Raw genomic sequence first — 26,905 nt, forward strand, 5'->3', positions numbered from 1 at the left:
ACAAAGGTTTTTGAAATGTTTCTCCATATATTGATAACAGATACTTCTATTTCAGGAGAACTTTAAGCAATGTTTATTTCTTTTTCAGATGTTATTTTTAAGAATTAATGCAAGTTACAAACTCCACCTGAAAAAACAGTTGTCACACTTAAATGTAATAAATGATGGAGGACCTCAAAATGGGTATGATTCTTACCTGTTTTTACCACACGATCCCACACTGAACCATTTAATCCCTTGTCATTCTTCACGGTATGCTTTTCTGCTATCATCGTGCTAAAGAAGAAAACAACAAAGTCAGCAATGTTGCCTTTCTTCTCTCGTTGACATGCCTCTGTATCTTCCCACTGTGTGTTTGGGTTAATAAGGGTTGTCAGTGTTCAGCTCCTTGCTGAACCTTACAGACCCTCAGTGAGGCAGTGTGGGAAGGTGGCTCATCTCTAGATGGTGAGTAGTGCTGCTCTGTCCAGACAGGACTCGGAGCCCTACTGCAGAGCCCTTGGACTAGGGGAGTAGCCTCATTTATAAATGAGGGTAATATATGCCTTCTTTTGTAGTGTTCTGAAAAATAATGTATTATTGTTGAAAAGTATTATATTTACAAGCCATAGAATTCATATTTTACAAACTTTGGATTAAACTATCTCTGCCACCTACTAGCTTATGTATAAAACTTTGAATAATCACTTTCCTTATCTAGGCCTGTATTTTCTTAAGAGTTTTTTGTTTTGAGTTCTATACAGGGGCTGGTTCTTGCTATGTATGCCAGGCTGACATCCAACTCATTCTGTTGCCTCTGCCTCCAAATGTTAGGATTAAAGGTGTGTGCTAGGAATCTTGATTAAAAAAAAAACAAAACCCTTTCTTCCTTTTATGAAGAGAATTGAAGATAAAATCTGAGGCTGGGGATGTTGTTGGGTGGTAGAACACTTGTTTGCATCTGTGTCCTGGCTTCCATCCTTAGCATTGTAAAAATGGGTGCATGTTTGTATTTTACCGAAAGTAAAAAGCACCAACCGCTTTGGTATGATTTGCTTAGTGTGCCACATATTTATCTTTAAAAAAATTATATGCATGGATATTTTACTTGCATGTCTATGTATGCACCATGCATGTGCCTAGTGCCTGTGGAAGCCAGAAGCTAGAACATTGGATCCCCTGGAAATGGAGTTTCATGTAAGCTGCCATGTGGGTGCTGGGAACTAACCTAGCAAATGCCAAATGCTCAGAACTACTGAGCCATCTTTCTGGTATCTGAAAAACTACCCCATGAGTGATGAAATATTGATTACAGGTAGTCAGTCTGTTACAAAAGCTAAATTAAAAGCAAGAGAAATGTAGTCTCTTTTAGAAAACAGAGGTGCCTAATAATATCTTCTTGATTCAGAACCAATTTAGAAGCAGGAATGAAATGAGAGTACGTTTGTCTTCCTGCTGTTCCTTGTCATTGATACTCATCCATCCATCCAGCAAGACACACAGCTGAAAGCATAGAACTCTTGTGTAGTCACACTGGTCTGGATTTCCGTTTTATAAAATTAATGTAGTACTTCTCTCCAGGAGTGACTGTAAGATTGGATGTTCTAAATGAAATCATGTAGAATCACAGCAGCTACTAGCTTCAATGTTCATGATCCATTCTTGCTGTGAAGCTATTTACAAGTGGGCTGGTCAAGCATTCTGCCAAATCAGGATTGTGAGTGGTTTAGAGACATTGCTTACTTAGTAGTTCATTAAAATCCTTGCTCAAGAGTAAGGGTTGGAATAAATAAGAGTCTTAATTTAAACATTCCCATCCCAGAATGATCTGTAAAGTGTTACTTTCCTTGTTGGCCACTTGGAGGACCAGTGTAGGATGGAGGAACCTGCTTAAAGAGGATAGGAGTATCACATGTACCACCAGCATTTGTTGTGTTGAAGCAGAAGACCAATATGCTGTGACTGTGCCTAAACCTCATGTGGCTGTTAATGAGTTACTGTGAAACAAATAGGAATCTAAGTATTTCATACATACTAGTCCCATTCTATATTGGTAAGCTACTAAAAACAGTCATAATTATATTTTATTTGACCATTTTTTCCAAATGAATTAATTATCCATATCACCTATACTGTACTACAAAAATTTGCATATAGGTTCTTTGTTCCTCTGAGGCTTTTTTTGGGTGGAGAAAATGATTACTCAGCTGACATTACTTTTAAGATTTGTTTTTATAATCTCAAATCTTCCATCTGGGTTAGAGTGATTGCCTAGTAAGTCCTTGAGTTTACCCACCTCCCTTAGTGCATCACACACTCGTATGTGTGTGTTTTAATGCTGTAACAATTCACTTTAAAAACTTTTCCTGAACCCTAAAACATACCTGATTTTGAAAAAAAGAATTCAAATAAAGCAGCATCAGCAAATTAGCATTTAAAACAAAAAAAAATTACACTTCAGTTTCTAAGATCAGCTCCTGCTTTCACAGTGAATGTGATGGGGTTGCACACAAAAGTCTTTTATTAATCTGATTGTTATGTTGTGTTTTGCTGGAGATGGAATCCACAGCCTTATTCATGCTAAACAAGTACTCTACCCTTTAGCTGTACTCCTAACCCTGGCCCTCAGTAGACTCAGTCGTGCTTGCCTAAGAACCCCCGCTTTCATTTAATTTCTAGATGCTTATAAAAACCACACATACATGTTTTGGTGACAACCAATTGAAATCATTTCAGTTTAACTTGTTAATTTCTCTCCCTCTCTGTCGCTTTTCTTTTTTTTTGGGGGGGGGGGGATTCGAGACAAGGTTTCTCTGTATTGCTTTGGAGCCTGTCCTGGAACTCGCTCTGTACAGACCAGGCTAGCTTTGAACTCACAGAGATTTGCCTGCCTATGCCTCCTGAGAGCTAGGATTAAAGGTGTGTACCACCACCACTTGGTTAACTTCTCTTTTAGTTTATGTTTTTTAAAAATCTGCTAAGTGTCAACATTTTCATCCCTGGTAATTCTGGATCTAAAACTATTGTAACAGCTAGGCTAAGCCTCTTAGTGTTGCTCCTTTTATTATCTGATTAGAAGTGTTAAATTTAAAATGCCTTTCTCCCCACTCTAGGCTGGTCACAGCAGATGTAGCTTTTTACACTGGAAATCTTCAAGCCTTAAAAGGCCTTAAAGACCTGGATCTAAATATGGCGGAGATCTGGGAACAGAAGAGGTGATGGCCGACTGGAAACTGGGTAGTCATCTGACCACGGGATGTGTTTCTGAAGAAAATCTAGATGCCTGGTATTTTAGGAAATGAACCTTCGAAGCAGTGTGAACTGAGGCGGGGGAAGGGAAGAGGAAGGGTCAGTGTTGGGAACTGGATTCAGTGGGATCTACAAGGAATGCCATTTTTGTGCATCCTTTGGTAAGGAGTAACTGATCAGGTGTCTATAACATTTTTCATTCTCTCTGGAAACAGACTCAGGTTTCTTTGGACCAAATCCAAAAGAACACATAGCTGTAACACAGCTGTAGTTGCCTAGAATGCTCTGTATACTTTATATTAAAAATGCTCTGCATTTCTTCCAGTGCAATGAAATTCATACGGTGTCCCACCTTATTTAATGATGGTACAATTGAAAATATTAAAATCTAGTCAACCTCTGTAGAAAGTTTTCTCTATGAAAGTAAAGCTGTTTGAAAAATTATTTTTTTACAGATCTTTATAAAAAATAAACATCTTTTGATTGCTTGGATTTAGGAATTCAGTTTTTGTGTTAGTGACCAATGTCAGTTTCAGGTTTTGTGTGTTGCATATTTAACCTTTTCATTTCCACTGTATGTCACTGGGTAAAGCCTCAAACCGCTAAATATATGGAAGATTGATTATAAGGAATAAAGAATATTTGCATTTACTTATGCAGCTACTAATTTAAATACTTTCCAGAAGTGATATACACAAAGCTATGGTTTAATAGCTATATTTATAAAAGTACCTATGAAGGGTTTGGGGTTGTATTTGTTTTTTCTTTGCTTTTTTATTTCTAGCAGAGGCAAGAATACATATTTCTATAATATGCCTTCTTACAAATTCTCATTTTAACATTTAGATAACATGAACTATGGCCCTCTTGGATTCTTGCTTTTAAGTTACTTTTGATATGTATATAAGCAAAGACCAGGGATAAACAAAACTTTTAAAATCCAGGCTGCTGTGTTGGGGCCAGAAGTATAAGGTCAACGAGTAAGCTATGTGAAGACGTTAGAATCGGCAGCACTCTACAAATGAAAGTGCCTGTGCCTCACACCCAGAATCTTGCCTCACCCTGTCAGAGTGCCTAATCTTGTGGTGATAATGTTTAATGAAATAATCTTATCTTGTGGGTTTTTTGTTTTGTTTTCTCAAGAGGAATTTTTTTTTTAATCATTACAGAGGTATGTCATTGGTTCTTACTGTCAAAAATAAAGATGTAAAAAAAAAAATCCTCAGACTTAAAAGGCAACTTTTTTCAATGGTGGAAACATTACTCAATTCAAGAAAGACATGTGTGAACTACCAGTAGACCTGACTCCGGAGGCTATCAGTATTCTTTAGTGATAACAAGTGTAAGAACCGAAAGGGAACTTCTAATGGAGTTATTATCCTCACCCCCCCCCCAACACACACTGGTCTAGAATAGAAAGGACATGCTCTACTTTTACTTGCCCCACCCCTTTAGCTGGAAAAACAAAAAACAACAACAACAAAAACAAAACAAAAACTGTGTCATTAAATGTGGAAAGCATGACAGGCATTTCAGTTTTAGAACCAAATGAAGAATGCTAAGTACCTTCAAGTTCAGTCCCTATGTCAGTAACAGTGGTAAGTCTTAGTAATGGAAAACAAGCAACAAACTGTACTGGCTAGCTAACTAGCTAGTCATCAAACATTCCAAGAAACCCACACTGCAGCAAGACCACACTGCTGTCTCCTGCAGTTTCACAAAGTCAACACTAGACAGCACAAGCAAACACATGGATTGTTGTATCACTTTATTTTTAAAATCAAAGGCAATCAAAGAGATCATGACTCCAGCTTCTGTTAAAGACTGCCAAGCCGGCCAAGTTCTACGATTAGATAATATTGCACTTTCAGATGAACTCATCTCTAGGCGCTTTGTCAAAGGAGGACAGCACTGTTCCATCTGTGGTCTCCTTAGGCTAAAAGCACATGGCAGAAAACTAAAAACAAAAAAAAAAAAAAAATCAACACTGCAGAGATCAGCACAGTAAAAGTACCTGCTCATTTGAGAATCTTAGAGATATTTTATTGTAAGAAACTCTTTAGCCCATAATTAGTATAAAGTGTATCCAGCAGTGCTTATCTCAGTGGTCCAAGATTCGAAGATTTCCAGATACAATCTTGTTCTCTAACACTGCTCCAGGGGGGATGTCAATTCTGTCACCATGATTTGCAATAATGATAACTGTTCCCTAAGCGAAGAAAAAAAAAATGGAGATTGTATTTAAAACTGTGGCTGAAACATATTACTGGTTATCTTAAAATTGAGCTCATGTTCAACTCCTTTACAATGTAGTTGATGTAAATGTAAGATTAAACATGAAAGGTCAATAACCTCAAGGAATATAATAATGTGTCCTATCTCAATGCTGGTGGTCATTCTAGACTTCTTGGAGGTGGGAAGCAGCTGTGTGAATGGCCCATCTCAGGCTCACTTGCACGGTACTATTTAGTCTTCTTCAGGAAGTAAAGGGTGCCTAGCTTATATTTCCACAGAATTGTTTTTGTTGTGTGTCTGTGTCATTGCATCTACATGTGTGTGTGAAGACCAGGGCACGACCTCAAGTTTTATTCTTCTGGTGCCACATGCCTTTTTTTTTTGAGGTGAATCTCTCCCACTTCACCGTGAGCACCAAGGTGAGGGAGACATCAGGTGAGGCTGGCTGGCTAGCTGTGGGGATGTGTCTATCTGCTTCTGCAGCGCAGGTATAAAAACTCATGTACCACTATGCCTTCTTATGTGAGTTCCACAGGTATGTATCTCCTTGGCCTCCTACCCCTTTCCTTCTCTTTTTAAAGAATAGTATTGGAAACATTTCTTAGTCTTGTGAGAGTTTTTGGTTAAGCAGTATACACAATGAAGTTACGTTCACATAAAATCTTGTTTTTAACACTTTCATTGAAGTAAAAGGCTAAAACACAGAAGAACACTTAAAATACCAATACAAGATTTTTGTAAGATTATGGACTTAGGAAGAGGCAAGTGCTATCTTGAATTGTGAGCTTTAACTATCTACCCTCTTTTATCTCTCAAAAGGACTAGATGATTCACTGTGAAATCTTTCGTGAGCAACAGTGCTAATAGAGACTATTCTAAAGACCATACCATTCATTCTACCTTGTTTGTTTCCTTTCTCACTGAGAGCTATATTCAACAAAATCCCTGTATTGGTTATGGTTGTATTTTAAGTGGTATATCTGGGTACACTAGAACTAAATATAGGGATGATCATCTGCCTGTCCACACTAAGAATGACTCCTTAAATAAGGTAAATTTAGGACTGGAAAGTGAAGTCTACTTTATAAAGCTACAATACACATGATTTTCATCATACGAACCTTGAGTGAAACATTTTTTCCAAATGTCACATCTCCTGAAACAGTGAGGTGGTCCAATTCCAGCATGTCAGGTATACTTTCAAACCGTCTTAGATAATCTTGAACCTTCAAGTAGAAGCATAGGAAGTATTTCAGACAGGAGCATGTGAAACCCTAGAGCACAGGGATCTGAGAACTTCACGTTCCAAATAAGCACAGCCGTGCCAACATCCATAAGGAATTTCTCTCATACTTCCAGTTCTGACCTCTGCTCTTGCATATATAAAATCTATCTTCTGCTTGGTTACAATCAGAATTGCTGTTTCTATTTCTCTGTCTTGATTATACTTAGGTATTCCTGATTTAACTGTCCTCTTCGATCACATCTCATACTCTTTTTCTCCCCTCCTTTAGGACCACCTCTTTGTCCTTGTAATCATACCATGTATAGCTTTAAGAATCTAATCTGTGGACCCAGACAGTAACTCAGATCTCCCTCCTAGCTACTTTACTCCCCCCATTTTCTTCACAAAGTCAGCTCTACTATGGTGACAGAAATGAGATTGTCCCCATATGCTCCAGTACTTGAAGACTTGGTCCCTGGGCTGGTGTCACTGTTTGGGGAGGTGTAGGGTATAGTCTTGATGGCAGAAGTATGTCACAGGGGTACGGTTCTGGAGCCTAAAGCCTTGCCCTGCTTCCAGTGTGTACTCTTCAGCTTGTGAGTGAGAATGTGAGCGCTCAGCTTCTTGCTTCTGGTGTCATGCTTTCCAGCCATGATGAAATACTCTCACTCTTCTGTAAATTGCCTTGGTTATGGCAACTTACTAGTGTGACAATTGCCTAGTGGTGAAGCTGTTGCTCTCCCAGTCACTACCCTACTTGGGGAACAATACAGAGATTACAGCAGGCACCCACCCTAAGCTAGATTGAAGAACTACTTCCTCAACTACACACTGGCACAAATAAGTCCCACTTGAACATTGCAAGTACTTCAACCGGAAAAAATATAGCGGATTAAAAAAAAAAAAAAAAAACAGCAAAGACATAACACCAGCTGTCCAAATCCCAATGTATGAAGAGAGAAAGAGAAAACAAACAAAAAACCCAACTATATACAACTCTTCCAAGTGAATTAGTTGTAATCCCAAACAGATAATTCAAAATAGTATGTTAAAAGACACAAACAGCTGAATGAAATAGGGAAGGTGGTAGATGACATGGAAAGAACTTAACAAGGAAATACTGAGGAAAAACCAATCTTAAATACTGGATATATAAAACACAATAAATTAAAAACAAAACTCTGTGGAATGTCTCAACAAGATAGTACCTGAGCTTGAAGACAAGGTGGAGGAACTGAACTACCCCACAAGGACAAAGAGATCATGGACAAGTGGGACTTTTAAGATCCATGAAACACTTTGAAGAGACCAAGTCTTCATGTTATAGACATAAAAGGAGAAGATGCTCATTCTAAAGTCTGGGTATGATGGCATATGCCTTTAACCCCAGCACTTGAAGGCAGAGGCAGGAGAAACTCTTTGAGTTCAAGGCTAGCCTGGGCTACATAGTGAGATACTGTAACAAAAACATTTTTCAAAAGAATCACAAGAATTAGGAAAAGGATAATCCAGATACAGGAGGCATTTAGGACTCCAACAGGTAAGAATGGAAAATAATCTCCCCTTGTCATAAGACATTAAATACACAGAACAAAGTATATTGAAAGAAACATTATGTCACATGTAAAGGTAGCATCAGAAACAGCAGTAAATTATTAAGCAAACTTTAAAGCCAGAACAGTTTGGAATGCTTTCAAGACCTGAAATACTACAGATGGCAAAGTTATCTGTCATAACTGAAGAAAAGGCAAAACTTCCCTTGATAAAAATATACTAAAGAAATGAATGCCAACTCTACAGAAGATACCTGTAGGAATCCACCCAAAGGTAGGTCACAGGAAATAAACCACACTAAAATAATTAAGCAATAAGAAAAATATAAAAACTCCTTAATGAAATGGCATGAATCAGTACACAATTTTCAAAAACAGAACACTAATGGTTCCAACTCCTCAAACAAAAAAACACAGGCTAACAGACTAAGTAAAAAGGTAGAAGCTATTTGCTGCCTCCAAAGAACAGGGATTACATTATAAAAGCAAACCACAAACCACCACATGTCATCATAATACTACAGAGTGGAAAGATGGGAAAAGTATTTTAAGCATACGAACCTAGGAAACAGGCAGGTACCACTACTGTAATATCTGACAAAATAGACCTCAAACTGAAACTAGTATACGTGCAGAAAAATGCGTAGGATTGGAAAATATATGCAGTGTGGTAACACAAGCTCAGACAAAAATGCATGCTTTGTCATTTGTGCCCCATTGTGATGTTTTAGATTTATCTTTTTATTTTGGAGTATCTATGGAGACCATGAAACTAAAAGGGCCTATGGCAGGGAAGGGGGTAGGCTCTTAAGGGGCAAAGGGATAAAGCATACTGATACAAAATTAGGTGAGGGAATACTGGGGGATTAAGTGTTAAGCAGAAATGGGGACAAGAGAGGAGGAGGGTTGGGTGGGTCTACCAAAACTAAGGATAAATAGAAACGTTTATGACCAGGACTCTGCATGGATGGACAATGCTTTCCTAGAAGATACTAGTTATTAAATGAAAATCCCAGTGCCAGGCATATGAAACTATTTAAGAATTAATGGTAAGGGAGGTGCCAGAGCCCCCCCAAAAAATAAAGACTATTAACATTGCTCCTGGTTGTCCACCTAAATGGGATAAGCCTACTGCTGAAGATAACACATTTTAGTTCTAAGATAGAAAGGCAAGGTGGAACTGACCTGAAAACTTCCTTTTTGATTGGGTAGCTTTCACAGAAAAATGTCAGAAGGTGCTATACTGTAGGTCACAGGGGAAGGGAAGTTATCAATGGTCTAGTTCAGTGACAAATGTGCATACCACAATACAAAACTATCAGATGTGTTCACTGGCACTACAATGGCATGAGGTAACAACTGCTTCCTGACTAGATTCATGCCTAGTACCGAGAACCCGGTCAAAAGCCCTAGGAAGGAACCTACAACTTCTGTATTGCTAAAAGAATACGTTATTAAGATGCCTTCCAAGTAAATATGCTTATACACACAGATAAGTAAGTACTGCCCTCAACCTTGACCAGAGATTACTTCTACAATTACCAGCAGTGAATGCAGAGACTCATAGCTGGACAAAGTGCTAAGAAGTGACTGTTGATTTAGACCTAAATAAAACATCTATATCAATCCTCAATCCCAAGGATCAGGAACATCACAGAACAGTGGATGGAAGATGGGTTTTGTTGCTATGAAATACTGTCCTCTGGATATGGTCCTGCATTCACGGACTCACCACAACTAGGGTTATCTATATAAGATCAAGCCACACCATCAGTCAACATTTAACAGGCAGCACTAATCTGACTTGGTTACAAAAAAAAGGAAAAGAACATGAAGGGTAAAGCCAATGTATTGGGGTGCCAGGGGGAGATGGAAAGTGGGGTAAACAAGATAGACTGTTTGCATGTATAAAACCATCAAAGTATATTCACTCAAAACGTCTTTCAAAAATGGGTTCACAACAGTAGCTGGATTGCCTACACAAGTCACCAGTCCAAATTTCACCATAGACTAAGGGGCTGCTGACAGCTGCTGACACCGAGGGAAAGTCTTTTGGTATGCTTATGACTGAGTGGATAGCCCCATGCCCACATGTACATTGTCAGCTTTAACTGGACTGGAGAAATGGGTCAGCAGCCAAGAGAACTTAGTTCTTGCAAAGGGTCTCTATCCATTTCTCAGAACCCCTATCAGGCTGCTCACAACGTTCTCTAACTCCAGTTCCAGGGGATTGATCTGATGCTCTCTGATCTTGAGGGCACACGCATGCGCATGGTGCATATAAATTCACAAAAAGCACACACACATTCACACTCACAAAACTTTACAAAAATAAAAAAGGACATGAGGTTGGGAGGAAGATAGTCATGGATAAGACAATATATGCACAAAACAGATAAAAATATTTTTAAAAACAAAAATAGGGATTACATTTAAAAGATATCATCTACATTTCTGGCAAGTTGTTCTATGGGAAGAACTTGTTTATTTGCACTCAGTATGTTCAAGCTCCTGTGTAGGAGATTGGGTAATGTTCCTAAAAATCAAGCAATTTAGAATGCAGTTGAATGGAACAAATGTTTTGTTTTGAAATGAGAAAACAAATGAGTAACCATCACATTGAGCCAGATGAGCAGTTCACAGAGTCAGGATTTAGAGAAAGAGGAGAGACCATCGAGGCTTGAGATATCCTAGACTGGAGCTGGCCTTATGGGATGGGTAGCAGTCAGGTGCAGCAGGGCTCAGGATGTTCTTAGACTTTGCTTTTGGCGCCCACTATGCCATTCTGCCTCCTTGTCTCTTCCTTACCCCTTGCTCTAGACTAGACTCTATTCAGACATGAAGCCAACCTCTCCACTATTAATCTTCCTTAGGCTATTTAAGAATTTGTTCCACAGGTGGTCTTCCTTTGCTGACTAATCTTTCCTTTGTTGACTAATTTCCATCAATATGTAAGTAAATAATCTCAATATTTATGAAACAGAACCCCTCAAAATTTATATCCTTTTTGACCTATGACTTAATTCCTGTTTTTCTTTGAGGTTTCAACTCTTAAAATCATCTCCAACTTCAATTCTCCCATCATCCTTAAATCCATTCCAATTAGATTCCCAAACTTTACACTGGTAAGTCTAATGGTGAATTCTCATCTAGCTTGAATCAGCAACAGCAGTTGACATCCACCTTGAAACTTCTTTTTCATCTTTGAAGACCCACATATTCATAGTTTATTACCAAATTCTTCATCTGCACTAAACCACGCCTAGGACTAGACTTGGATGGCATAGGAGGATCCCTGGGGCTATCCACCAACTTGTCCTGTGGTATCAGGGTGGAGTTTTTCAGTCATCACCCCTGCATAGCTGAAGCTCTCTACCAGTATACAGCACACTTGGCATCTTCCTGAGGTTCTCTATGGCCAGCCAGGGTACTGTGACAACATCAACTCCACCACACACTTCCAGCTTTGTCCTTGCTGTGTTTCTCTAGAGTTTCCACCACCTGCTATACTATCTATTTGGTGTCCTGGCTTCTGAGTTTCTCCCACTAGGATGCTAATTTTAGGAAGATAAGGATTTTAGTTTGCTTTATTTGCTGTAAATCTCCACATCTACAAACTGCCCAGAGATAGTAGGAGCACAATACATACTTATTAAACCAGAATTAACCCTTTCTGACTGATGAGTCATACAAGAAACAAAATAAAACGTCCCCAAATTATTCTACTGTCCAGAGAAATTACAGACTATAGTCAATTCCTGTAAACCATACCAAGGATGCAGAGATACAAAAGGTCAGTACTGAAAAATAATTCTCCAATTATCTTTACAAATTACCTACCTTGGTAAAAGAACTTCCTAATTTAACCAAGGGAACTGTGGGAAACTCCCGCTTTTCACTCATGGTCAAAGACCCTGCATTAAGACTATAGAGGTTTGACATCACAAGCAAGAGATCCGACGTGGTCTTCACGGGCAGAAAACGACTCCTTGGAACATTGATACCTAAAGAATTCTCAAAACTTTTAATTGCAGCTCCAACTGCAGTTTCTAACTGAATGACATTCAGGCCTCCGTCCAAAGTCTATAAAAAAGAAAGAAAAAAGGAAACAGGGTAAGAGCATGGAAACAAAGAGTTTGGGGCTTGTTTGTTTTGAGACAGAATTTCACGTATCAAACTCACTATGTACTGAAGATAACCTTGAACTACTTCCTATGTCTACTTCCCAGGAAACACAGTTTTTATGTACCCGGCTTGGTTTCATGTGTGATGTTAGTACTTAGAAAGTGATTCCATAAAAATCATGAGAACTTACATTAGCCATGCTCCACATGTGAATGTTTTTTTAAGTCTCTTAACTTGAGTGAGCAACATGTAACATGTAAAGAAAGAACCAGGAGCTAAGAAAATGTGTGCATGATTCCTACAGATGATGGCATGAGCAAAAGCAGTACCTAAGCTGAAGGAGTCTTTTCAGCTGAGGGTCAAGTCAGGAGCACATCACTGGGCTGAGTACAGACCTGGAGAACCTGACTAGATAAAGTCCAGTATGACTGAGTTGGGCAGTGGTGGCACTCGGAAGGCAGAAGCAAGAGGATCTCTGTGAGTTCAAGGCCAGTCTGTTCTACACAGTAGAGTTCCAGGACAGTTAGAGCCAGAGTTACACAGACAAACCCTATCTTGAAAAACCAAAAAGGTCTGACAGATGGGCCAGCCAAGCTGTAGGAAAAAATCAGGGATTCCTAGACTACCTTCACATACCTTTGGATTCACAATGATTTCCATGTCAATGGCATTCTGTTCCTGCAATCTTTTAACTGCTGCAAGAGAAATCCATAGGTTGTTTGTGTTAAATATTTTAAATTTTGACACAGACTTGAATTCATCGACATGTGCTTTTGGCACTTGAGCAATTTCCACCAGTCTCAGTTTGCCTTCATACTGAGTGAGTGTTCCACCCTAGAAAAGCAGAAAATCATGAGTGCTTCCAAATCTTTTGCAATCAGCCATACCATACTGATTATCATTTCACAGAAGACACTGACAAATAATCTTCTAATATACAAAGTCACATATTCATCACTGTCACTTTACACTCACTGTCCTGTCTACAATTAAAGCCCTGGGAGTCCACAAAAGTCCCTCCTCTCCTTCCTAAAGCTGGCATTAGGAACATTCCTCTTCTTCCCAAACCACTGCCCACTACCAAACAGCTTAGTCCTACCCAAATGAGGTCTAGGATGGGCGGTGGTGGCACAGAATCCAGGGCAGGGAATGTCTTGGTATGTATCAACTCAGGTAAACAGTAAAGTCCCACCACCAAATATGCCATGTTCAATTTACACTTTAAAACAACTGCATTATTTTAATACAACTACAAAGATAGTGTGGTGACAAAGTATACATATAACACACACACATTTTATAGAAATAAATTTCCATGAAAGGGATAACATAATACAATAAGCCAAACTTGAAGAGGAGTGAACAAATTCAATGTATGTTTTAACATATTTCAGATTTGTTCCATAAAAATATATAAAACTGTTTTTAATTTAAATTATTGACATAGATTTACACTATTAACTCTGGGCTCATAATACACTATGTTATCTTAGAATTTAAGGCACCCCTCAGAAAAATATCACACCCTCTTAAAATAATGCTAAATAAATAATAAATATGTATGCATAAAATAGAAACTTATAAAGCAGGAAAAATATTTTAACTATGTAATTTATTAAATGTAAAACCATGAATCCCCAAATCGATTCTTCAGCAATTACCTTCACATCTGCTCGTGTTTTATTTGTGACTTCCATAACAAATTCACAGCGTTTCCCATTGGGTGGGTTCATTAGATGATTAAGAATATAAAGATCCACTGTGGCACCCAGGTTATCTATGTTAGACACAAAAATATACTCTTTGCCTTCTTCTAGAAAAGTGTCGAGCAAGCCCGAGTTGAAGAAGCTAGCATAGATGTCTCCATGTCCTGGGGGGTACCAAGCTTCTGTGCTTTCCCCTGAGGAAGACACATCCTTTGCCACAGGGAGTAAAGATTCCTTATTAATCCTCGGGTACCTTAAAAACAAAAAGAAGGCTATTTATTATAGTGTACCCCAATCTTTCAAGTAAAACAGTACAACAAAACTACATAAGGGCTGGAGGGATAGATCAATGGTCAAGAGCACAGACTGTCCTGTTCCCAGCACCCATGTCAAATGGCTTGCAAGCTCCTATAAACCCAGTTTCAGGGAGTTTGACGCCCTCTTCTGGCCTCCTTGGGCATCTGCACTCATGTGCACATACCCATACACAGATATACAGATACCCACAATTAAAAATAAAACAAAATCTTTTAAAAATATTAAATAAAACATTCCTCCATTTCAGAGACTGTCAATAGTAAATTATAGGTGAATTGTTTTAAGAAAATCTGTCATTATTATTTTTAAAAATCTGTTTTCAAGATATTCAAGGGAAGTTTTCCATGACCATACAGATAGGAAGATGCTTCACATTTTAAAGATATTTTTTTACAACTCTCTAAGAGGAAGAATTCAGTAAGTAATTTTAAACTTATTTGGTTCTTGTGCCTGAAAATCTATCTGAAGAAATCTACCCATTCTTAAACACATGCATTCAGGGTTGCTTCCCTACATCTAGCGCCAGCTGTCTACACATAGCTAACGGCTAGCAAACAGTAAAGAGCAGGGAAGAACATGTGGACAGACAGCCTACTAGGAAACAGGCAACAAACACATTATGATGTTAAAAAAAAAAAAAAAAAAAAAAAGTGATGTGAACACAGATTTTAAAATACCAACAAACTAAATGGTCCAACTTTAGACATCACTTCCAAAAAGTTTCTGTAGACAACTGTTCACCTCTAACTAAAAAGCTTGGCCCCCAATCATCTTAATTCCGTTCTGCCCACTCTACTTCTCCCCTCACCCCAGAGTAGAGATTTTCCTCTAAAACTTACTTAAATTTCCACAGGTTTATCTACTCAGGCGAAGAAACCCTCTCCTATAGGAACAAAAGCTACAAAAGTTCCTGACTGGAGACTTTAACATGTGAAGACTTTATAAATTGCCTTTAAATATCTGGGACAGAGAATAAGAGCTCCAGGAGATCCCCTGAGAAACTAGATATTATAGACCCAAAGTTTATAACCATCACACATTTATCAACCTCTGTTTAGTTTTAAAGGTATCAAGTTCTTGCATGAATTGGCCTTTGCGGCAACAATGAAGAGAATTCCCAGGAATCACAATCACACCAGCTAGTTATTTTTATTTCTGATACCTGCTTTGATTGAAGGTGTAGATTTTCACACGGCAATGATTGTACTTCTGAAGTATTTTCTTTGTGTCTTCATCCGTGTTAAATGAGTTCATTAAAACAAGAGGGACATCTGTATTGTAGCTTTTGTTCAAATGCTAAAGAGGAGAGTGACAATCAGATCATCAAAACTCACATTCTCTGACTCCCAATCTAAAATTGTCTCTGGGAATAACAGTACTTGTGAGCTGTTGAGAGGAATAAATGAGTCATTTTGGAGAAGGTGCTTAGAATGCCTGGGGCACAGTAAATACTGGACAAATGCTGGCTTAGCTGCTGCTGCTAGTGCTATAACTAGTTGCCAGCGGGAAACAGAGATGGAAAAGACAAGGTTCCTGCCCCATAAGGTCTACAATGAATAACTGTAAAAGAAAGAAGCTGAGGATAGTTCTGCATTCACTCCATCCAACCAGATGTGAGACATCCTCCTCAGCTTCCCAAGAGGAATTAAGCCACAAATCTTGAGCATCATGGAGGTTGCCACTAGAAGGCAAGCAGTCAAAGGGCAGATCAAAGGAGACTCTTGAACAGACCCAGAGCTTTTAGCACCACAAATGCTATTTAAAAATCAAGTTTACATATTAAGAATATACCCTTAGACACACCCACACACCAACACACAAAACAGCATTCTTTTCGACTAGCTCCCACTCACATCCTCATTTACTAACACAGCACTTATGTTAATGTAAAAGCTAACCTACTTTATTATGAGAATGGCTAAATACTACTCACTTCAATTTGCTGCACAGTTAGATCCAAAAAGGTATTCTCATTTCTTACACCAATCAGACTTTTAGGGCCTTTGCAGCCCATGCTGGTTCCCAAACCACCATTGAGTTTCACCACCACCAGTTTGTTCAACACAGAAGAAATATTGTCAGGCAGGCCTCTGGCCTTTATCTTTTCATAGGGTTGAATCTGAAAGAAAATACAAAATGAGAGACATCATTTAAGTAGCTTTATAAGGTTTTAATGCCAATCAACTCCAAAGTTACTTTCATGGTTCCTTAAAAAGTTTTGTTCTCTCAATGTAAAGTTCCAGCAAGTCCACATGGCAGTTTCCTTTGTACAAGAAAGTAGCTCAATGTCTTATTTAATTACAGTGGAGTCACAGTGACACCATTTGTCTGACTGGTATGAATATCTAAATCTTGAATTATCTTAAGGTGCTATTTCCAATCTTAATCAAAATAAGATACCCAAACCTCACGAAGTCTAAATGTTCCAGGTGCACTGATTCCTACTTCAATTCTAAAGAAAAATATTATTATTAATCAAATACTATTTTTCCTACCACAGAAAGCAAAACCCAGCATACATTTATTTTTTGTCATTCTTCCCCAATTAGTTGTAAGGTAAGCCAGTAGAAGAAGATGGTACAGGTTCTCAGTCGTAATTCTAGGTATGCACAAGCATGGTTCCTTCCTCGGAAATGTAACTATAGGGCGTCATTTATAAAACCTTGTACTGGAAAATTAAGTCTTTGTTCTGAGAAATGCCCTGGGAGGGAAGAAGAACCAAGGCTGGAGCTGGGGAAATCCCAGTCCCACCTCCTCTCTAGCATCCAGGCTCTGTGAGCGCAGGGCCTTCGCCTTCCATTTGTCCTTTTTAAGCACAAAAACAATAACATTTATAGGAAAGAACCATTTTTTAGCTGTTGTTTAAAGCAGAGTAACAAATCTTAAATCTCATAGCAAGAATGAAAGCTTGTTAAAAGATCACAATGTATTTTCTACCCATTTGTGACATTTCTGTTATTTTGCTTTAATAGGATAAGCCCTCAAATGGCCTCTTTAGTTCCAGCATAGTATACAATATATAACATGAGTAAATTGAAAAACTTAAGCCAACCAGTGGCTACTCTGAGAATTTGCTGTTATTTGTCCTGTCATCTGTAAATGTGTACTTGTGTGAGGTCATTTTGGTTGGGAAAGGAAGGAACTAGATCTTGTGATCTAGTAGGACTTGTAAGCCAGTATCTCTGTGTGTTTGAGGGACAAACTCATTACACAATTCTTGTTCACAGATCTTTCTACAAAATACTCATTTGTAACAGTTCTTCTAACTGCCAAGTGTAGATGAACTCTTTCATACTTGATGGAAACACTAAAGAATACAAAGTACTCTTCTCCAACCAAGGTTTCCTACTGAGAATCCTCCCTGTCTGAATGATTTCTCAGTGTAAATGCGCATAGGCTTAGTTAGCTATTCCCATTCATGGACCAAAAGAAAGCCTGGTGACAAAAACAGACAAACAAAAAACCAAAAAACACTGAAGAGGCTTAAAGGCACTCTAAAGAGGAAAAAGTCTCAATTTCAGTGTCACACCACTGGAAAAAAAGACTAGACGACAGAGATGGAGCCTTCTGACCTTCTGTGCCCTTATGTAACAGGGGTAGTTTATAATCCTTTCTAACCCAGCTGTTGAAATCAATCAGTAAACAAGAGAACACTACTGTGACATGGTAGCTTCAAGTAATTTATTACGTTAAGAGATTTTCTTGGGCACATTTTATATTTTTATGTATATACTCTAAAAAGTTAACTATTTTCCAAATATTTTGTAAAAACCACTAACTTTCATTTAGCAATTATGTTCACTTCCCAAACAAAGAACTTAGCTGAAAATCCAGTCTTTACATTCATTTTAGATAAAACTGATACCTCAGAAATATTATTTAATTAATGCTCTAGATACATATTTTTTAAAAAAATAGAAGACATGAAAGCAATTTTTCACACACACAATCTGACAGGTTTGTTTTCCAAACCTATGTTAAAACTTTAATTGTGAAACATTATACATAGAGATTACACACTCACAATTGAAAGAATAAAATTCAAAAAGCATACAGCAGTAACTTAGAAATGCTGACCACATTCTTCCAGCTCAGGTAAATAATCATGTGAACTTCTACGCTTTCACTATATTTTCACCATCTGTACCACTTATTTTTCTCTAAACATATAAATGCAATTTATATCATAGGTTCACCACCAGCACAACACATATTGTGGTATGTTTTTCAATATTGAATATTCTGATGCAAAAAGAGGCAAACATCTAGATGAGATGTAAGGAACAGTAAAACATTCCATTTAATGGCTAGAGAGATGGGTCAGCAAGTGGTCAACAGCACTTCCTGCTCTTCCAAAGGGGATGCGTTCAATTCTCAGCATCTAAATTAAGTGGCTCACAACTGCCTGTAACTCAATTCTAGGGAATCCAACACTCTTCTGGCCTCCATGGGCACCAACACACACAGGCGCACACACACAGTCAAAACAGAATGTTTAAAAGGAAAAAAAAAAAAATCACAATGAGTTTATGTACAATAACAATGTTTTCAAATATTTAAGTTAAACTTGGAAGCAGAATAACAAAACTAAAATTCAAGTTACATATCTTTAAGAAAATAATAATTTATATTTTTAGTTGGTAGCCCTTGAAAATGCAGTTAAATAATAATGCCAGGAAGGATAATAGAATTTGGATCATATCTTCATTCTGTATGCTAAGGAATTCTTTGGTACACCAATATTCCCGTTAAATAAAGAACTTTGGGATCCATGTTTAATCTTTAGTTATTTAATTCCCTTAATGTCCATTTTTTCAAGACTGTATGCTAAAGCAATTTTTTATTCTGTAATGATGAATTAAAAACCAAACACCAATTTCACTAACTTATAATTTTTCTAAGAAAAACAAAACAAAAACAACTTCAAAATCATGATGTTCAAGATAAATAATCTCTGATCCATAAGCCATAGTTTCTGAAGCAAAATATTTAGAGATAAAAGTTACCTACATTCTTTACAGTAATTAAACTTCAAAACACTATAGAGGCTGCAGCATTGCACTTCTGTAATCCCAGCATTCAGCAGGCAGGAGGACTGCAAGTTCAAGGTCAGCCTGGGCTACATAATGAAACATGTCTCAAAAGTAAAAAAAAAAAAAAAAAGCAAGGCAAAACAGCAAACAAAAATTGATTGTAAGACAAATTCCTTATGAGTGAGTTTGTGGAAGATAAATAAATGAAAGTGCCAGGGAGAAGTTAGCAGAATGCTAGAAGTGGGCGGGGGGGGGGGGACGACATGAGACAAGGTTGCAAAGGTTTAAGCAACTAGGATAGGCAGAAGGAGAGGGAAGGGAAGGGAGTAGGGGTAGGAGTAATCAAACCAAAAATATATGAAAAGGCCTTAATGAAATCAGATACATGGTACACTAAATTTTAAAAAATTAAAAACTCTGGGGCATGGACACTCACAACTCAAGGCAAACAAAACAAAACAAAAACAAAACAAAAAAAAATTGTTAATACTCAAAGCCTGGAGTTTTCTGTTTAGTGTTATGTCCTAAATCAATATCAGTGATACCTACCTGCCTTATTAATAAGTCTGACTCTTAAAGAAGTAAAGGTCCTACTGAGGAATTTGTTTAAAAGGAAAAGAATCTAAGAAGAACCCTTAAAGGACAAGGAAGAAGAAATCTACACAGTAATGAATAGGGAGGAAACACCGAAAGTGTTTGAGGTTATGTTGCTGTTGGAAAACTCCAATGAGGGAGGCCTGTGACTTATGCTTCATGACTTATTCCATCTAAACTCACCACACACCACATACACCCCCCCACACACACACACGAGAGACAGAGACAGAGAGAGAGGCTATGCAACAAACTCCAAAACAGATGAATCTAGTTAACTATTTAATTCCAAGAAGCCAGGGTATTTTTGTCTAAAGTTTATTGCAGGTTTTAACTTATGAGTTTAATAGGAAGTAAGCAGAAATTTCTGTCATATAAATCATCCTGTACATAATAAAAGAGCCCTGTTCATGAGTGTCCCACACCCTCCACCAGGGACTCACCAAGCAGTCCCACAGAGCCACAGAGCTTAGCTTAGTTCAACTAGCCAGGGGTGTGGTATTGTCAATGTTGAGCAGCTGGTTACATTGGACGCACCCAGTCACAGCAACAATTTTAGATCCTTGAAGTCTAAATTCCTCAGGAGGAAAAACCATCCTTGACATCTGTCGAAGCTAGGCTATGTCTATATAACTTAGGATACAAGATGTCACAGAATTTGGTCTTCCGTGTTCCTTCTCAGTTTCCTCAGGAAAATACACAAATATACTGAGATATAATAATTGATGTCAGGACCCAACCCAACAGAGACTACCCATGAGCTGCCTGATATAGCCTAAATGTGACTTAGACTGAGTCACTGGAGTTGGGCACTAAGTGTGAACCAGCCTTGAGCTTTCAGTCCTAATTGTTAGATCTCAAAGAAAGCAGGGGCTAATCTCACTCAGTACCAGTGATGAAGTAACAGAAGAGATTTTCGTCCCTTATTATCAAGGGAATGTTAGTTAGATTTCAAACCCAGGACAAACCTCACTCAATGCCTGTGGCTCCTCCCAGCACTCCTCACCCCGCCCCAACCTTAAACTTCTCCCTCCCAGGGGCTGAGCTTCCACCCCAGGCCTGATTCCTAAATAACAGCCATTTTGGCTATGGTGGGCTCTTGGCTCTTGGCCCAGGCTGCCACTATTGGTTGATGGCTCCTCTCATGGTGGAGTTTAGTCTGCCAACCATGTTCAGCCTGCCTTCTCCCTTCTCCCTATAATAAGACTCTTCTCCATGCTTTAGGAGTAGTCATGCCCTCATTCACTGTTTTCCCCAGACAAGTAAAGAGCTCACTGTTCTAAGAATATCTCTACAGCTAAACACATGGTGGAGGGAATGTTCAGGGAAGGCCAGGCAACTTATATTCTTATCTTTCCAGTGAGAGAGAAAGAGGGGGAAGGGGATGGGGGAGGGAGGGAGGGAGGAAGGAGGGGAGAGAGAGGGAAGAGAGAGAGAGAGAGAGAGAGAGAGAGAGAGAGAGAGAGAGAGAGAGAGAGAGAGAGCGCACTGGCCAAACACCTAGCTTCCTCTGGCAAGTGAGTGAAAGGAAACTGCTGGCAAACCTCTACATAAAAAGGATTTAAAGGTTTGTGCTCTAGGATGTCAACATAGTTATTTTGCAGAAATGGAAAGATCTTTTTAAAACTGTCTGCCATGATCTGTATCTTGCCAGCTCTGCTCACAACCTAGTTTCCAGTTAGAGGAAAAGCCAAATTCAGCACACAGTCATGGACACACTGTTCCCACTGGCATAAGTGTAACCCAGTTCTGGATAGTGTACTCTAGATAATGCCAAATGCCCAAAGCAAAGTAGTACTGCCCACCCTGTTATGGTTCACAAGAGGATGATTATTGCAATATGAGTCACATTTTGTTTTTTGTTTTTTTTTTTTTTTGACAAAAATACTTTTCCTGAGAGAAAATGAACAATGCAAAAAGTAAAACAAATCAGGATGTTCTGTATGCATAGAAAGCATTCTAAGAATTGTTCACCAAACCCTCATGTGGGGCAGAACTTGCCTTATGTGGCAAGTTCAGTGCTAGATACTTCCATATATTGTCTTTTCATTTCATACTTCTGAAGGTAATGGCCAGAATCTGGGTTATTTTCTGTAGCAGGAAAAAAAAAATCAGACATAGATGAAATTATTTTTTTCTTTGTGGAAAAGCTGGTAAGTCTTATTATACTTTCCCTATTATTACAGAATTACTTTCAAGTTCATTAACACTCTTGTTCATGGAAATGAACTAAACTCTAGTTAGCAGAGCAAATAAAAGCCACTGACTTCCTGCTACCACATCCTGCACCATCCATCTCCAAGACTCCATTTCATCCATCCTTCAGTCTATCCATCTCTCTTCCCCTTCTCTGTGTCTGACTTTACAAACATCTCTACTTCCTCTAATGTGCCTCAAGTCTGGTGTTCTCCTCTATCACAGTGTTGCCTGCATTTAACATGAATGAAGTCAATAACATCTTAATTGCTAGATCCTATCAATAACCCAAAATGCTTACTCTCAGATGTGCCTGACACACTGATTACTTCCTAACCCTGAAATGCCCATTCTCCTTTGCTATCTAAAACAACACACTACCTTTTGCTTTTTGCTCTGCCTGCTTCTTACCAAGCTCACTCTGGGTAGACCTCCTCTTGTACACTGCTGGTTTCAAAGCCACAACTTTATCATTCCTGTCCTTATCATTCAAGACAGCCAGCTGCTCAGTGACCCCTTTCAGCCTCATCATCTTTGACCTGTATTGCTAGTTCTGTAGTAGTCTCCTCAATTTCATGCATTTCACTTTTTATTGCTCAATAATTTTTTAAAAAGAATTTCAGCATATCCTGGCTAGTATTAATGTCAACTTGACCCAAGTAGAAGTCATGTGACAGGAACAAACCTTAATTAATTAAGAAAGTGCCTCCATATGAGCTGGCTATAGGCAAGCCATTAGGGCATTTTCTTGATGACTGATGGGGAAGGGCCCAGATCACTGGATGGTGTCATCCCTGGGCTGATTGCCCTAGGTTCTATAAGAAAGCAGGCTGCACAAACCATGTGGAAAAGCTAGTAAACTGCCATTATATGGCCTCTTTATCAGTTCCTGCCTCCAGGTTCTTGCCTTGTTTGTGTTCTGCCCTAACTTTTTTAATGAACTCTGATTACTGTGATATAAAAGCATAAGTGACATAAATCCTTTCCTCCCCAAGTTGCTTTTGGCCATGGCATTTCATCACAGCAACAGAACTCCTAACTGATACAGCATATTTCTCCATTACAGCAAAACCAAATATAGCATTGGTATGACACGGAAGATCATTAGCCATCAAGTTCAGTATCATTCCTTTTCCCTTTATCATCCAGATGTTCGACTGGGCACTCACTCTGTTATTCAGAGTAAGAGTATTATTTCCCAGCTTCCCTTGCAGCTGCTTATACCAAAGTTTAGTCAAAATGATTAACTTGAAATGAAGTGATAGGTGTCTTATGAAAGAACAGGTGGCATGTCCTCCTTCCCTACCTGCCTGTAATCTGGAATAGCGATATAATTACAGTTCATTCTTGTGGTCACTTGGGACAGGACATACACTATGAATGACAATGCAATATGACAGAGAAACCCAGGTTCATGAATATCACCAAGCTGGCATACTACCTCTCCATATTTGTTGTTTTTGGTTTCCACAATGCAAAAATCCAAACCAATCCTAATGGAAGGCATGGTTTGTTAGGCTTATAAGGCCTCTCTTATACTTCACCAGTATACTTTCCTTAAGGAGCACATCCTCTGAGTTCTTTAACATATCATTATTATCTCTTGTTTATATGCCTAAACCAGACAGTATACCATTTCTTCCAAGGTTCAGGGAACATGGTGGAAAGGATCTAAGAGCTGGAGAGGGGAGGCTTCAAAATGCTAACTACTGGGCAACAGTCAATCAGTTTAAGTACAAACTTAAACAACTGGGAATAATTGCACCTAGTCTGCACAAGAATGAACCAATTAACAGCCAAGCATGGATGAGGGGATGAGGGGATGAGGGGATGAGGGGATGAGGGGAAGGAGGGAGTCCTAACCTTCACTGCTAAATTGTTTCCTACAAAAAGATTCTGGGAAGTAGTCAATGCTTTCAGTTATATAACCACTGGTGACCCTACCATACTCCAATAGTCACACAGATGGCCCTGATTAAATTAAGTGGGTCACAAAACCAAACCAAAAGCCATGAAGGTGGAGTGGGACAGGTATATGTGGGGGGGGGGGGTTGAAAGGAGTGGGAGTAAGTGACCAGAGTCATTTGACAAATGCATAAAACTGCCAAAGAATGAATGAAAGGAAGAAAAAATGGAGGAAGATAGGTAATTTAGAAAGCCACAGGATTATACATATTGCCATGGCAAAGACACCAGTGCAATTCTTCCTCCAGAAACCCCAATCTGTATCTTGGATTGTGCAATGTCCTATTCCTATATGGGGCTATCAAATACTTAATAAACTAACTTTATTTGGCTCTTCCTGAAACTAGTGTAAATCAAGGATCTGGTGGCTGTCTCCCTGCTGCCACTGAAGTTCTGTAGGTTAGTTTTTATATTAAATGGCATCCGCAACATAAAAGATTCAGTACAATGCTTGCCATATAGCACAAAACGCTGGCAATAGTCATTACATTTGGCACATAGAGCACTCCAAGAGATCTATCAAATTTCTTAACTGAGAAATCCTGAATGGGGATGTTGCTCTAGTAAGCTAAAAACAGAAGACTGGGCTAACTTGCCTAAGACCCAGGTTTGAGCCTTACCATTAGAAACCAACCTTTGGCTTAGTTGACAATAAAAAATAAAACAAACACCTTTGAAATGGTACTTCATGCTCCCCTGACAGAACAGAATAATTGTAATTCTCCAAGGGCTTCTATAAATAATAATCTCCATTCATGGCCTGCTCCCACCTGTTGCCATACTAAGTCTAGTCACAGGTACCTTCTGACATATCCATGTTTCTCTTTTTATATGACTTGTCCTGATTTGAAAAAGAATTCTATCAGTACTTTTAAGTAATCATCTTGTGGTCTTTGTGACTCGGGGACCTTAAAAGGGGATACAGACAATAAAAATTAGCTTGGGAAGCTCCTTTATCTTCCTAGTTAAAAACAAAGTTGATCTTTGAAACTTTCACATAAGTCAAACTGTTCTACAATTATCTAAAAACACACTGTAGCCAGGCAGTGGTGGCAAAAGCCCCTTTTTAATCTCAGCTCCTGGGGGCAGGAGACCTCTGTGAGTTTCAGGCCAGCCTGGTCTACAGAGCAAGTTCCATGACAGCCAGAGCTGTATAGAGAGTCCTTGTCTCAAAAAAACTAAGCCAAACAAACAAAAAATATATCATAAATTGCTTAATTCATTCAGTTGTACAGTACTTTGTTTCTTACTATTGATACCTTACAAAATCTCATACCTACTGCCATCCTATAAAAATGGGGACAACTGCAAAACACTGAAGATATAAAATTGTAATATTCTTATGTACTTTAAACCTGGTAAACTACAGAAGAACTGGCAGAAAAATCAGGATGCCAAAACCAAAATTAAATAAAAAGCAAGGTTTTATAGATGGCAAGATCCTACAAAGCAGAAAGGTAAACATGAAGGAAATACCAACCCCTATACCTTATGGAACTCTCAAATTTGTATAGAATTTCTAGGGGATTAAAAAACTTCCAAATATCTTTTAACTACAAAACGTAAAAGTAACATTTATAGATAGTAAATAAAAATCATTAAACATACAAACAGGTATACCCATTACCTTTTTATCAATATCAAATAGAGCTAAAATCATAACATCAGTCAACTGTGTGAGGCATCTAGCTCACATCCCTACCAGGCAGGGTGGTAGTTTACAAAGAACATTCCACTTGAGTATGGATTAGAAAGGACAAAGTCAGGTGATTAAGGAAGCTGGGAAAAATGATAACAGACAGGCAGGGTGGTAGTTTACAAAGAACATTCCACTTGAGTATGGATTAGAAAGGACAAAGTCAGGTGATTAAGGAAGCTGGAAAAAATGATAACAGAATACCTGAAGGAATCTGATAACTCATGCCACCTTGTCCCTACTGCCTCACACCAACCTATTAGCCTTCATTGGAAGAAGGGATTACAATAACTAAATGATCCTATATAAATTCCTTGACAAATATGGTTCAGATTACACTGCATATTAGCTTTAAACTGAGAGTTATCAAATAACAATTAACAAAAGCACAAAAGGTACACTGTTAGTTTAATTATATATTCACATTGTGGAAGTAGACATGAAAATGGAAATCTAGAAGAGGAAAACAGAGAAAAACCTATACAAAGAGTTCTATGGAAAATTAAAGGGCAAATATGTGTACATTACCAACAGCTAACAGCAGTTCTCAACCCTCCTCAGTTGTATGACCCACCCAACCACAAAATTATTTTCATTGCTACTTCATAACTGTAACTTTGCTGCTGTTATGAACCGTAATGTAAAGATCTGTGTTTTCCTATAGTTTTATGCAAACCCTATGAAAATGATAGTTTAACCCCTCCCCGAGATGGAAGTCATAATCCACAGCTGAGAACCACTGAGCTAAGAGAAAGGCCAAGTGACATAAAAGGGAGGGTGGAGGCTAGGCAAACCTACCTGTTCCTTAGGAACAGTCTGAATAAACTGACTTAGCTTGTGTAGTTAAGCGATGAAGTTAGAATCAGCAGCCCATTTAAAGGGACACAAAGGAAATGTTGATGATGATAGAAAAATCATGTGTATTTATTGTGTTGGTACATAAATCATAAAATGTACATTAAAAAGGGAGAAACTGACTACTGAGAAATTGTACCTTAATAAAGCTAACATTTAAGAAGTGTAAATAGCTA

The 26,905-nt window shown here is 38.4% G+C and overlaps 2 protein-coding genes across 6 annotated transcripts in view; one reads left to right on the top strand and one right to left on the bottom strand.

Annotated features, from left to right (window-relative positions):
- Positions 1–3,879, top strand: part of Vps54 (VPS54 subunit of GARP complex) — a 79,648-nt gene extending 75,769 nt beyond the window's left edge. For 3 of the 4 annotated variants that reach the window (XM_051200615.1, XM_051200618.1, XM_051200616.1), the window contains 2 exons: positions 89–183; positions 3,093–3,879. In XM_051200615.1, coding sequence (XP_051056572.1) covers positions 89–183; positions 3,093–3,198 — 201 coding nt within the window. In that variant the 3' untranslated portion in view covers positions 3,199–3,879. The remainder of the gene's footprint in view (positions 1–88; positions 184–3,092) is intronic. The other variant, XM_051200617.1, reaches the window with a different exon arrangement.
- Positions 3,880–4,981: 1,102 nt separating this feature from the next.
- Ugp2 (UDP-glucose pyrophosphorylase 2) overlaps positions 4,982–26,905 on the bottom strand; it is a 47,755-nt gene continuing 25,831 nt past the window's right edge. For both annotated transcript variants that reach the window (XM_051200658.1, XM_051200657.1), the window contains exons 4-10: positions 16,324–16,509; positions 15,553–15,686; positions 14,028–14,325; positions 13,003–13,200; positions 12,082–12,324; positions 6,585–6,689; positions 4,982–5,437 (exon numbers count right to left, since the gene is read on the bottom strand). In XM_051200658.1, the coding sequence (XP_051056615.1) occupies positions 5,330–5,437; positions 6,585–6,689; positions 12,082–12,324; positions 13,003–13,200; positions 14,028–14,325; positions 15,553–15,686; positions 16,324–16,509 (1,272 nt within the window). In that variant the 3' untranslated portion in view covers positions 4,982–5,329. The remainder of the gene's footprint in view (positions 5,438–6,584; positions 6,690–12,081; positions 12,325–13,002; positions 13,201–14,027; positions 14,326–15,552; positions 15,687–16,323; positions 16,510–26,905) is intronic.

This window comes from Phodopus roborovskii, unplaced genomic scaffold (assembly GCF_943737965.1).
Source record: "Phodopus roborovskii unplaced genomic scaffold, PHOROB, whole genome shotgun sequence".
Classification (NCBI taxonomy): domain Eukaryota; kingdom Metazoa; phylum Chordata; class Mammalia; order Rodentia; family Cricetidae; genus Phodopus; species Phodopus roborovskii.